At 35.7% G+C, this 14,292-nt stretch overlaps 1 protein-coding gene across 1 annotated transcript in view; it reads left to right on the top strand.

Moving 5' to 3' along the window:
- LOC144975139 (uncharacterized) overlaps positions 1–12,685 on the top strand; it is a 13,033-nt gene extending 348 nt beyond the window's left edge. Inside the window, exons 2-8 of the mRNA XM_078918915.1 lie at positions 2,911–3,801; positions 4,335–4,685; positions 6,462–8,566; positions 9,140–9,328; positions 9,727–9,888; positions 10,559–10,662; positions 12,054–12,685. Coding sequence (XP_078775041.1) covers positions 2,948–3,801; positions 4,335–4,685; positions 6,462–8,566; positions 9,140–9,328; positions 9,727–9,888; positions 10,559–10,662; positions 12,054–12,131 — 3,843 coding nt within the window. The 5' untranslated portion in view covers positions 2,911–2,947 and the 3' untranslated portion in view covers positions 12,132–12,685. The remainder of the gene's footprint in view (positions 1–2,910; positions 3,802–4,334; positions 4,686–6,461; positions 8,567–9,139; positions 9,329–9,726; positions 9,889–10,558; positions 10,663–12,053) is intronic.
- Positions 12,686–14,292: the final 1,607 nt, after the last annotated feature.

Below are 14,292 nucleotides of genomic sequence, written 5' to 3'. Positions count from 1 at the left end.
TTTGGTTGATCTGCCCGACAAAGCAGATGGGAATGGGAAAGTACAAGAAACAATCGTTCCAAAAATCAACTTGTCTCAACTCGATACCAAACCTCAGACATTCTGATTACTGGTCAAATGTGCAAGTGTACGAATAAAAGTGAAAGTGCCAGACAACAAAGCAAAGCAAAGAAAGAAAAATACAAGAAAAAAAAATCCTCCAAAAAATCATTCAAATTCCGACTGGGGATCGAACCTCAGACCTTCTGATTACCGGCCAGACGTGCTACCATTGACATTACAGATCACTCAGAGGCTCTCGATAGTTGGGACAATTTTAATTCCTATGCATCGCGCAACACAAACAATGTCATTTAGTTTAGTCATTAGAAGATAAACACGAGAGGTCGAGGAGGAAGACATTTGAGAAGCTCCATTTTTATTTTTTAAAAATATCAAATTGAGAAACTAGGATACCATTACAATACAGATGTTTTCCGTACGGTTGGGTTAATTTAAAATACGTAGAGTTTTTATGCACCTCCGTTGACGGTGTATCTGAACGGATCGTTTTTATGCACCTCTGTTACGCATGCACATTCCACACAATTTCATCAGCAATGCTGTGTCTGTATTTGGACTTGGCAAAAGTTATATTGTGACATCTGCAGGAACGTCTTTGTTAATAAATAAAGTAAAAAATCTAAAAAATCGAAATTTATATCCAGAAAATAGAAGTTGCATTGAAGGTAAAATAAGGTTTTAGAAAGACCTTATTAAATGATATGATTAGTCAGGAGGCTCTGTAGCGCAGTACTGGGTTCGATCCAATTGTGGACGTTTTAAAAAAAAAAATTTACTTTATTGAGAAAGACGTCATTTTTGTTGTTGTAGTTACTGGACATATATTTAAAACTTTAAATTAATATATTATTATTATTATTATTTTTATTATTATTATTATTATTATTATTATTATTATTATTCTTATTATTATTATTATTTTTATTATTATTATTATTATTACTATATTATTATTATTATTATTATTATTATTATTATTATTATTATTATTATTATTATTATCATTATTCTTAATTATATTTTTTAGAAAAACAACATCAGTACCATTCAATGTGTCATTTATATGTTAACGTCGATTGTTATCATTTTATAATATTTTATCATTATCATCGGTGTATTCGTTTACCGCGTCTTTATCTTTTTATTAGTATATATTTTAATTTTTTCTTCTTTTTTGTTGTTGTTTTTCAAAAACTTTTTATCATGTTTAAAAAAAATTTCCTGTCCCATCATTGTTTATTTTTATTTACCTTTTCTACACCATTCACACTACACAGCTCTCATTTGTCTTTAGTGTCTTTTTCATTGTGTTTTGTTGACAACGGGGAAACCAGAAACGTCTACAGTATGTCTTCGTCTAATAAATTGAAGCTTACAATTCAACATTTATCATTATTTTTTCCTTCGAGCTTCAAGCAGCTACATTTTCATTAATCAACCAGCACCGCCAACGGAGGTGCATAAAAACGGTGCATTTTTTTACACCGCCAACGGAGGTGCATAAAAACGCCACCTTTAAAATATGGTTAATCTTTTTACGTTGTGACTAGATACTCTGATAAAAAAATTCAAATTTATTTGATCTCAATGAAACCTTATATCGTTATAAAGCACTTTTCAACAGGATTCTAATGATACCAAATTTTTGAAAATCTGGTAATAATAAGACAAGTTTCATCTCTTGATTATATATATATGTTGTTGGACCTAGTTTTGTGGAAGTGTTTTAATGAATTGTATTATTTATTTGAAGATAGGAAAATTTAGGTTAGTGGTCGGTCGATGATTTTTGCAAAAAATGCCCAGCAAGTAACCAGTAACAGTCCTAAGATATATGTACTTGCATTGAAAAATAAATAGAAAATGCAAGGATTTCATTGGATGTAGTTTCAAAGACAGTGCTAGAAAAATGAAAACAGCAAGAAAAGCAATAAAACAGTGTTACAAAAAAATAAAAATGTCCTGATATAGAAGAGTGGTTTTCCAAAACTCCCTGACTCCGTTTTTTCCCATTTTGAGATATTGAGGATTATTTCCCCTTAAATTTCTAATTCGGTTTATTATTTTATCATGATTATTAGACTTCAAATTCACACAAATTTAGGGAAATTCTGATGCCAATTGATGCTTAAAATAAAGTTTACATTTCAGTGAATCTCATGGATGAAAAATCTCAAAAAGTCGAAAAATGTACTTAATGAGTTTTGGTATATATATGTATGTAATATATAATCTCTCTCTCTCTCTCTCTCTCTCTCTCTCTCTCTCTCTCTCTCTCTCTCTCTCTCTCTCTCTCTCTATATATATATATATATATATATATATATATATATATATATATATATATATCTCAATTACTTCAAAAGTTATTGCCAAGAAAACGTACGATGAAAGGGGGTGACGGCATGTATAGGAAATTCATTGGATATCTGTGACCAATTTGTATAAGTGTTCTCCAATAGTTGTTAACTCACTATCATCTGTTTCAAAAGACAGTGCAATTTCAATTAACTTGAATTTTTGAGTAAAAGTGTCATTATTATGTATATACGAACTTAGGTGTCCAATTAAAGAATTTGAAGTTGATTATTATTAATTGGGGGGCAGCGTGGCTCAGCGGTACGGTCTTTGCTTCGTACCCGTATGGTACAGAGTTCAATCACCCTTCGCTGTCTATGAGCAAGTCACCCCACCCTAGCTCGATTTTCAGCGCTGCATTGCAGCTGATGCCTGGGTTATTCCAGTTTTCCCTTGGAATAGACCCTAGAGACAAATTTCCCCTATGGGATGAATTAAGGGAATTTTATTTTATTTATTTATTTTATTTTATTATGATTCTGTCAACAGGTATACAGTATTCCCCTCATCTATCAAGATCAAAAGCATGGAGAAGGAAATGAGTGAACACACCATGTCAGAAACGTTGGAAAACGATGACTTGAAACACACCATGTCAGAAACGTCGGAAAACGATGACTTGAAACACACCATGTCAGAAACGTCGGAAAACGATGAGTTGAAACACACCATGTCAGAAATGTCGGAAAACGATGACTTGAGTCAAAATAATGAAAGTGGAAGAGAAGAAGAAGAAGAGAATGAGGTGACTGGAGAGGAACTAAATACTACTTTAGATACCTCAGCACTGGAGGGGGAAGAAGAGGTGGAGGAAGAAACCACAGAGCTGGAAGAGGGAAATGAAATTAAAGAAACCGAAGTAGAGAGTGAATCTGCAGATGTTGAAGAGGGAGAGGAAGTTAGTGAAATACTCGAAGAAGGTGATGAAATAGTGGAGACTGAAGGAGAGGAATTAGACGAAGGCACTGAGCTTGAAGAAGGAGGGGACGCTATCAGTATGGCTGAGGAAGGTGAAGAGAGCATTGTTACTACGGAAAACGAACTTAATGATAATGATAGCAAAGTTGAAGATGATGCCGAAGAAGAGGAAGACAAAGACGAAGATGGAGAAGCTGCGTTAAGCATTGATATGGAAGAGGAAGAGGAAGAAATTAATGGTGATTTGTTACAACAACAAAGAGCAAGTAGCGAGAACTACCCTCCCGTTGAATTGTTTGATGACGACTTTACATCACAGTCGCAGACGGAGGGAGAAGAGGAGCTGCTGAGTGCATCAAATCAGTCACCTTCAACTCAAACATCTGGTATTGTCGGGGATGAAGAAATATCTCCCGATCCATCTGATTCATCAAAACGACATCGGAAGACTTCTCAGAAAGTGTAAGTTATATCCGATCCACTCACCCCTGTCTGTTTTTATTTTATTTCTCACAGATATTGTATTGTATTGCCTTGTCTTCTCATTTTCATTTTATCTTAATATATTTTTTTTATCGATTGAATTACTTTGCTATCCTTATCTTTTCTCGATATAGACCCTAAAGAAATATTACTCTTGTCTATTAATAAGAGGAAGTTATTTATTTATTGAATTTTACAACTATACAATAATGTTCTAATTCTAATATTTTTTTATATCTAATTTTTTTTTTAAATGGTATTATTAGGTGGACTTTGAAAAAGGATAAGTTGATAATTTCATTTAAAGTTCAAAGATTTTTGATTTGGCCATTATATAGCTTTACACCTTAGAGATATTTGGAGAAGATAATTTTGCCAAAAGACTTTCCAATTAAGAAGAAGGGTCGAGTCATTTTGCAAAAGTCCCGCAGAGATCCCGAACATTGTTGATTTTGATTATTTTTTTCTTTTTGTTAAGAAGAGCATTTTATTTTTTGTTTTTGCAATTCCAGAGTTGAAATGGCAGAGACTGTATTTGTGACAACACCGATTAAAAAATCTAAAACTGAGAAAGATACGTCTCCGGCCACCAAGAAGAAAGTGGCAAAACCTAAAAAAGGGAAGAAAAAAACACCCGCAGTTGCTGTAGACAATAGCAAAGTCAGTCATTCTCAGAAGGATGAAACTGTAACAACTCCCACCGTGTCCAAGGCCAAAAAGAAGGAACCCACTACCACTACCACACCAAAAGTCAAAAGTCAAACCGATGACAATTTTACGCTCTTGCCCAATGGATGGAGTGTCAAGGCCATTATGAGAAAGAGCGGAACCCAAGCTGGGAAATATGACGTATATTATTACAAGTATGATTTTGAATTTTACACCATAAAAAAATCTTTAAAAATAATTTCAGCTTAACTTCCATATAGCAAATGAATGGACAGTTATACATACTTATTTCCTCTGTGATTTCACATATTATCATAAGCGACAAGTTTAAAATATATCATCTCAGGAAAAAAATATCAACTCCCAATGCATAGTAATGAAGAAATTTTACATATTAGTGCATGTACTAATTCCATGATTTATACCACGAGTTATTTCCAGTTGTTTTATAAAATACATACAGTGGAATCCTGATAAAGCCAACACTGCTAAACCAGAAAGTTCGATAACTCAATTTAAGCAAAGTTGACCTTTTCCATTATCAATGGAACACAGATAATGAACCGAATGCTGAACTGCTGTTGGGATCCTCTATAGTGCGGCTATTTGGTCTAGTGGTATGACACTTACCTTCAGATTGGAAGGTCCTGGGTTCGAGTCCTGAGCGATGTGCTCTTGACTCTATGGAAAATGTCTTTACTCACATTCTCAAGTGTAAAATGAGTACCTGGCTGTTAAGGGGGGTGGGGGAAGCGACACTAAACGGTCATATCTTTTTTATTTGATGAAATATCCCAAACTTCTATGCACAGTCATAATGTACATGTTTTGGAAGGACGATTGCGTGCAACTTTTTTCGAAAAAAGTGGCCCGTTGCTATGGAAACGATGCCATATTGGAAAATAAATAACAAACATTTAGAAGTCAAAGGCTTTTTTGTTTATCAACTAATGGCCATAATGTATTGATCATAGGTATACAAAAGAAAAACAAAGAGGCCCTAGAAGCCCGATTTTTGATTTTTTCATTGGAATCTTAAAAAATTAAGGTCAAAGTTATTACTCAATTATTCCCCTTGGAAGAAGTTACATCATTGCAAATTACTCATAAAATAATTTTTTTTTTAAAAACCAGGCTTCTAGAGGACCTGTATATTTGTATAACACTCATTTGTAGAAAGTTTGATGAAGATTGATTGAAAATTGAGGGAGGAGTTAGGTTTTTAGTGACGAAAATTGTAGTTTTGAGAAAAACGCATTTAAAAGTCAAAGTAAACTAGTTTAGGGAAAAAACTATCCTCATGTAGACTTCTCACTCTCTGATTGGATTGTGACCAAATGACGTAATTAAGAACAAAGTGATTGGTTGTTGAAGAGAGAGGAGAGTTTTTACTTTTCATTGATATATTTTTGCCTTTACTTAGTTATAAAGACAATTTGATATACTCTTTCATGAAATCAGTCGTTCCTTTCCAGTGAAACTAAAATTAGGCATGGATTTAACCATACCTGGGTAACAAAATACGTCATTTTGAGTAGAAAAAAACTGAAGATGAAGTTCTCATGCAAATTTTTATGCAGACAAATGGCCACATGACATCATCCCACCAACATCTAATTTTAATAAACTGGGTCAAATTTCATCCTTTTTAATGTCGCCCCCCCCCCCCCTCTCCCTCCCCCTTCCCTTAACACCGTTGTCTCTGTCCGAAAAAAATTGTAATGTCGCGTAACAGGCATCACGTCCTGTCCTAAATGTTAAGTGTTGCTGTTGGCTAGGGATCCGATGTAAACCACTTTGAGCATGTTGAGTGGATATTACACTAATAAAAGCTCAATAAAGCGGCTTGTGGACAACATCTCCTTCTTTTTCACTTTTTGTCACCATGAACATTGAATATTATAAGTTATTACCTTATCATGTATATGTTTCCAAATTCCTCATCAATACTGTTTTATTTATTTCAACAGCCCAGATGGCAAAAAATTCCGATCAAGAAATGAAATTCGTCACCATTTTGAAACACTAGGTACAGGAGAAGATGCAGACCTTTACGATTTCAACGTGACAAGCCTTGTATCCAAAGGAATCATGCAGATTGAAGGAATTGACAAGAAAGATACGAAAATTATCAGTGAGAAAACTAAGAGTAAACCCATGAAGATTGCAAACACCATCCAGGAAAAAAAAGAAAAGAAAAAACCGACAAAGACACAATTTGTACCGAAAAAAGATGGCGGCATAACCAAGGTATCCCAGAAAATTAAGAAGAAAAAATCTCAAGCTAAAAGTTTTGCAAAGGCTCTCGCTATGAAAGAGGACAATAAGGGTCAATCCCCTTTACAGAAACTGGTAATTAAAATGCCTTTTGGGGGTGGTCAAGGAAATGATAAATTGTCGGATAAAGACAGTGACCAAATCAGGTCGTATTTTGCTCCAACAGGACGAGATGTCTACGATTTTGATGATTCTGTTGATGAAGATAACGGAGGTGGTCTAATGATAGATGAGGGGGCAGAAACTGTTGAGGAAAATAGATTTACAAGAGTTGTTAAGAAGACGTCAAAGAAAAAGAAAAGTCTGTCTGATAAAAAGTCTTCAAAGAAATCATCGTCTGGAAAGAAAAACAAGAAAAAGGGTGTAAAGAGGACGAATGAAAGTGCATTTGGAGATGACGGTGAAATTGAGGGAGAACCCGAAATGGAAGCAGGAGTTAAACCACCGGCTAAGAAAAAGAAGAAATTATTGAAAGCAAAGAGAAAATTGAACGTACCTCCTGCAGAAGAATCAGTGGTTGATTTATATCAGGGTTCTGGTGATGATGGTGAAAACTTTAACGTTCTTCAAGATCTTTCTCTTTCTACTCCAATGCTCAGTGGTTCTCAAACAGATGCTCTGGGTTTACTTGAAACTGTTGATCTCCCCTTTGATGACGTTCCTCAGGAATCTACAAATTTGGAAAACCAAGCAGATGTTGCTGCAGAATTATCCGTCAAAAAGAAAAGAGGCAGGCCTCCAAAGAAAAGCAATGTGGGAGTCCATCAAGATGTTATCAACAACTCTTCAGACAATCCATCCACTTCACTGCTTGAAGAAGTCCCCCAAGACAATGCTGAATCCACTATTGAAGATACTGACCTCGACTCCGTAAACATTTCACAACTATCCACAGATTTGCAGAATCAAACAGACGTGACACCAACTTTACCCTCCGCCAAAAAGAAACGAGGCAGGCCTCCAAAGAAAAGCAATGCTTTCACTCCTACTTCGGATGTAGCAGCTGTTATTGTCCCGGAACCTACTGAAACTTCAACAGAAAATATTGAATCTGAAATGGCAAATGAAGACACATCAGTCCCAGTTGCAGACAATGATGTGATTACTTCTTCTGAAACAGATGCCGCTTTGGAATCATTACCTGCCAAGAAGAAAAGAGGAAGACCAAAGAAATTTGTATCTTCTCCCGTTGAAGAGAGCACAATGGACACTTCAACGACTTTGGCTGAAGACGATGATACCTTAGGGAATGATGATGATTCCAGAATGCCTTCAACTTCAGACCTTGACTTAATTGACACTCCTCAGATATCTATGGCCAGTGACAATGAGAATCAAACACAAGAGACTGAAACAGAAAAGCCACAATTTGTCAAGAGGAAAAGAGGGAGACCTCCAAAGAACAGCAAAGCAGAAACTGCTCCTGTCCCTGTCCAGCCAAAATCAGAGAAAGAAGAGTTATCTTGGGAGGATTACCAGAAACAGCTAGCTGGTTTGATTGGTACAGATACATCAATTACTCAGGGGCAGAGTCAAGAGGGTGACTCTGAAACCAAACCTGAGGAAGTTGATGATGTTGAGGAACAGGAACTAAAGGACGGGGAAGTAGAAGATGAAGAAAAAATGGAAGAGGAGGAGGAGGGAGAAAACCTTGAACTTAGTGAGGAGGAAGGAAATCTTGAGATTAGAGAAGAGGAGGAGAAGCCTGAGCTAAGTGGGAAAGAGATAATGGCTGCTGCAGCTCGGGATTTTGAAAAGGTTCCTGTGGAAATCACGGCGGACTACATTCTAAACAACAGTAAGTTGATATAAGTTCAACCAAAAACTAGAGGTGCCTAAATGAGTCAATAAAATATAGATAAAGATAAAGGGAGTAAATGTGACTCATAAATAAGGGAAAAATCAAAACAAACGACATTTCAGCCTTTGGCCTTTTTCAAGTCAACACGAAATATATATATATATATTTATTTCGTGTTTACTTGAAATGGGCCGAAACATCGTTTGTTTTGTGTTGTTCCCTTATTTATGAGTCACATTTACTCCCTTTGTCTTTCTCTACAGATATAAGTTCACTTTGTTTTTTTTTGTTTTGATTTTTTTTACTTCCAACTGTTTTAGAATTGACAAAATTGTTAATCATTGTTTATCCTTTGCTACTGCGGGGGTTGCTTTAGTATAATTGACTCTCACACATTTTGGCCAAGAGTAAAAGTCTTCAAATAAATGTAAAAAAAAAAAAAGTAGATTTTAGCTTCAAAGAATTCTTTTTAATTGCTTACATATTTTATCTTTTTATTTCAGTCCCTTTGAGTGTTTCATATAACAACTGAGCTGCACATTTTAAAAATTTACTGTTGTCATTTTTCAGGTTCAAACACCAAAAACAACAGATCCGTGAAAAAGGCCAATCCTGTCCCCATAATTACCACCCGTCCAAAATCCAAGCGAGAGGAGAAGTGGATCCCTCCTCATTCCCCTTTCTGTCTGGTACACGAGTCCCTTTCCCACGACCCTTGGAAATTGCTTGTGGCCACCATCTTGCTGGACAAATCTGTAGGTATGTATATTTGTCCTATATAGAGCCTCAGGCCCATGGGATATGAATTTATCCCACTGCTTCTGTAAGGTGAAATGGAAAAATGCTGCATTTTCTCGTCATTAGATGAGTCACTGCAGACCTGCCAACTTGAAATGTTAAAAATTCGTATTTTTCAGAGGGAAAAAATAGAAGTCACTACAGTTAACTTTACAAATTAATATTTTACCCACTGCACTGCAGCTGACGCCTGGGTTATTCCAGTCTTCTCTTGGAATAGACCCAGAGAAAAATTTCCTCTCTGGAATGAATAAAGGGAATTTCATTTTATTTTATTTATTATTTTTTTATAACTTGAACAATTCTCACAAATCAGTTCCTTTAAAAACCAAATAAATAAAAAAATATTTCAATTTCAGGATTTCCATTGAGTTGTCAGCCCATACCCGTCCTGTGGAAGCTTTTGAACAAATGGCCGACACCACAACATGCCAGACAGGCCGACTTGGATGACATGGCCGATGTTTTATTTCCTCTGGGACTCAATTACAAAAGGGCCAAAACCATCGTCCAGTTTTCAGGTAAATTGATTTGTGTCAGTCATTTAATTTCTTTTTTCTTTTAGCTTTTTCCATTTTTTTTTGTTTCATGTTTAGTTGTTGTTAGTGTTGTAGGGTTTCCCTCCCTGCCTCTACTTAAATTTTTTTTTTTTTTAACATACCTTTCAGATTGTTCAGTTTTAATGTTTAATCCATCTTGTACAAAGTTGATATTTCAACCATGTTGTGAAACATTGAAATGAAAGTCATGAAATCGAAACGTAAAGTTTGATAACTTGCATATATTTTTTCACACAGTGTTAAGGGAATGCATTTTTCACTCATTTTGTCCCTTAGTATTTTTTTTTTTACACAGTAAACACAGTTGGTCAAATTTAGATACAAGTGGGCTCACCCACAATATAAAAAGGTCCTCTGAAAGTTTCTCGAATGCGTTTTGTTACTATTAAAAGTTGTAAATTAGATATTTTTTAAAAGCTTTGTTAATTATTTAAGGTCACGGGAAAGCTGTTGAGATAGTTAATGACTTGCACTCAGTTAATGACTTGCACTCAAAACAGTAGTTACAGTTTCAGTTATTCAACCTAATCAATTTTCCTTTCCTTAACCTTAAACTCAAAACTACTATAGTCACATAGTTATTTATTATGATCCATTTCCCCCCCCCCCCCCCCCCCCCCCTCTAATCCAGATGAATTTTTGAGGAAGAAATGGACATACCCAAATGAGCTACACGGCATCAATAAATACGGAAATGATTCCTACAGAATGTTTTGTGTGGATGAGTGGAAAAAGGTGAGTTGTACTCTGAATCTTTTAATAATTAAAATAATAAAATATTAAAATTCCCTTTATTCATCCCATAGGGCTGCAGTGCAGCGCCGCAAATTGAGCAAGGGCGAGGTGACTTGCTCATGATCACACAGCGCAGCGATGGGTTATCGAACTCTGTAGCTTTCGGGTAGGAAGCAAAGACCATACCGCTGAGCCACGCTGCCCCTTAAAGAGCCGGCTGTCAATTTAGTTTAAATTAAAAAAAAGAATCCTAATCCATTCCCAAGTAAGTGGTACTGGTACCTCACTCATTCTACAAGCAAAAGGACGTATTAATCCCAGATGCAGTTAATACTTTTTCTGTTCTGTCCAACCAGCAATTAAAAGAAGAATAATAATAAATAAATTACCTTTATTCATCCCATAGTGGAAATTTGTCTCTAGGGTCTATTTCAAGGGAAGACTGGAATAACCCAGGCGTTAGCCGTAGTGCAGCCCTGCAAATTGAGCTAAGGCCCACACAGCACATCGGCGGGTGATTGAACTCGGTATTGAAGCAAAGACCGTACCGCTGAGTCACGCTGCCCCCTGATTAGTTAACTGGTCTTGTAAGATTATGGTGAAAATGCATTGTGATAGAAAAAATGCCCTGTCCAAAGAATAGCAAGCAATTGTTGTATTTTCCTTCAAATCTACAGAAATTGGAATAAACTCTTGTTCCATCAGGCTTATTTATGGCTCTGATAGACTATTCCGAAGGGCTATCTATCTGATTTAAATTTATGCTCAGCTGCTCATTCACATTCATGGTGATAAGAGGATCAGGTTTGAACGGAGAAAGAATTGTATATTAGATAGTTTGCAAATATAAACAAGGTCACCAATTTCCCGTATATTTATGGAATTCAGCATGTTATAAACCCTCATTATAATTCCAATCACCTGCTCAATGGGAAAAAAGTAAGTACATTTAATGTCATTTCACTGGAGTTCAGCACTCAGAATTGGGGTCGCTCTTTGTCGTAAAAATTCAGTAAATTTTTGTCTCCTGGTATAAGTCTGATACTCTATTAGCATTAGCCACAGTACTGAGATCTCCAAAAGGCAGAACTACAATATGCTTGAGTTAATGGTTATTAATCATATATTTTGCATAATGAGATCACTCAAACCCTGGATACACAAGGTAGACACAAAAGATGTAAGCATCATCAATTATTTTGTCTTTATATATTTTATTACCTCCCACTTCAACACAAACAGTGGTGGATGTTGACCCTGACTTTCTTATTTGTCTCCCTTGTTGCCCGAGACACATATTTTTGGCTGCTGCAACTCGATTAATTCAGCACCTATTTCCACAATGATTTATCAATATCTTATCTTTTAACTTATTTTTTTATATATTTCAGGTGGACCCTTGTGACCAAAAATTGACAGATTACCAGCAGTGGTTAATGGCGAACGAGAAACAACTTGGTTTGGCTTGAGTTCATCATATTTGCTATTCAATGACATTGACACAGATTACCAGCAGTGGTTAATGGCGAACGAGAAACAACTCGGTTTGGCTTGCGTTCATCATCATTGTTATTCATTGACCTTGACATAATTACTGTTATTACATTCTCCACTCAGTCTCTAATGACTATATAGAAGGAAGGAAGTTGACGTCACTCAGCTGTTTGTTATTGTTTTTAGTTAGACAACCTTTTTAGTCACTTCTTCTCATTAAATTATATTAATCATACTACAAACATTTAAAGTTACTCATAGTTTTTGTGTGTTGGTATGCTATATCCGATTGGCGAATGTCGTGAGATGCTTATTTTGATGTTCAGATGATGGAGTCAACATTCATAGTTCTACCAACTTTTCTTTAACTCACTTGAGACTGGGATTTTCAGGAGTTCACAAATGCCTGCTGATGGCCCTTTTTTTTGACACTTTTTAAAAATCTGTAGAAAAAAAAGCTATCGAGGAAAATGCTTCAAATCAATACAAGATTATACTCAATAAATAATTTTTTTTTGTGAAATAAAAACGATTAATGTATATTTATATGTGAACTTTACATTAAAAAGAAAAGTAAAAAAAGATTGATCTCTGCAGGAATTTTGATAATCTTATAACATATACAGTAGAACATGAAAGTAACGTACTCGGAAATAGCGAGTAAAATCTAAATCCCCGTTTTTTTCCCTTATTTGAGTCAATAAAATTAGCATGAAAGTAGCGAGTAAGAAAAAGAGGTCAACTCGGAAATAACGAGCATTTCCTGCCCCAGCCTAGGACTGAGAACGAAGTAAAGCAAAACAAGAGACAATGGCAATTTAAATATTTTTAGCCTAGCCTCTTTTCTTTTCTTATTTTTCGTTACGAGTAATATTACATAGTAGCCTAGTCTGTAGTCGTACATAATAGGCGAAACAAATTTGGGTGGGGGTTGGGTTTGTGTGCGTGTGTGTGTATTGGGGGTGGGGGTCAATTATTCACCTAATGTGTGCCACGCGACGCGCGAGGTAAGCATATGTCAACATGCCTCACTTCGCAGCATCGATCAGCGAGTAGCATCGTTAACGAACGACACGATCAGCGAGAGAGGGGAGTGTGGAACCATTATTTCAATGGGTCAGTGATGGAGTGATGCGCTTGCTTATCTCATCAAACATGCCGAGTGCATACAAACACTCACGTGCACACGCACACACACACACACTTCTATGTTCTTGTTTTTTTTCTAGTCATGATTTTACTTGAAAATAAAAACAAAAAACAACAAAAAACCAAGCATTCTGCCACTTCTGTGAAGAAATTGAAATAGGGGCGAAGGCTTTTACTCGAATTACACACTGAGGGGAATAACCAGCAATATTATAACCTTTCCTGGCAACTCGGGAATAGCGAGAACTCGGAAATAGCGAGTAATCAGGAGTGGACCCATCGAACTCGCTATTTCCGAGTTCTGCTGTACAAAAATTAATTTTTTTTAAATTCCAAAATGCTAAACCAAATTTTCCCATGCTAAATTGCATTTAAAAAGCCAAATTGGTAACCTTGCCATGTGGTATTTGAAACACTCAAAACTACAAAAAATGGAAAGACATACACAAAAATGACTGGGCTGTCAATGGAAACGGCAAACGCAAAGGTTGCACGATACGATACATCGTTTTAACCCGTTTCCTTATTATGCTAATCTGGTGTCTCCTTACCATGCATAACTCAAGTAAGTTAAAGATTTCCACTTTACAGGACAGTTTTACCTGAAAATCACTTTTTAAAGTATCTTATACACCTTTGTATTGTCTCCTTTCACGTGAGTCACATTCATATCCTTTGTTTTTCTCTCTCCGTCTTATTGATGCTTTGCGTTTAGTAAAAATACTCACAATATCCACCAGCCCCATATAATGTACCAACACACAAAGATATATGTAAAACTTAAATGTTTATAGCCGGACTGATAAAATTTAGTGAAAACTAATAATTAAAATGGCCTATCTTTTTAAAAAAAACCATTAAATAAAACCAAAGAGCTGAGTGACGTCAATTTAGTTCCATCTATAACACCTTGCCATAATTACGGGTTTGAGTCACCAGGTCACAAAAAGAGATCAGAAATGGCTTGGATTATTTTTACACTGAGCT

The sequence above is a fragment of the Berghia stephanieae genome, chromosome 6 (genome assembly GCF_034508935.2).
Source record: "Berghia stephanieae isolate SIO BIC M18660-M18661 chromosome 6, UCSD_Bste_1.3, whole genome shotgun sequence".
NCBI lineage: Eukaryota > Metazoa > Mollusca > Gastropoda > Nudibranchia > Aeolidiidae > Berghia > Berghia stephanieae.
This window is presented reverse-complemented; position numbering and strand designations above follow the sequence as displayed.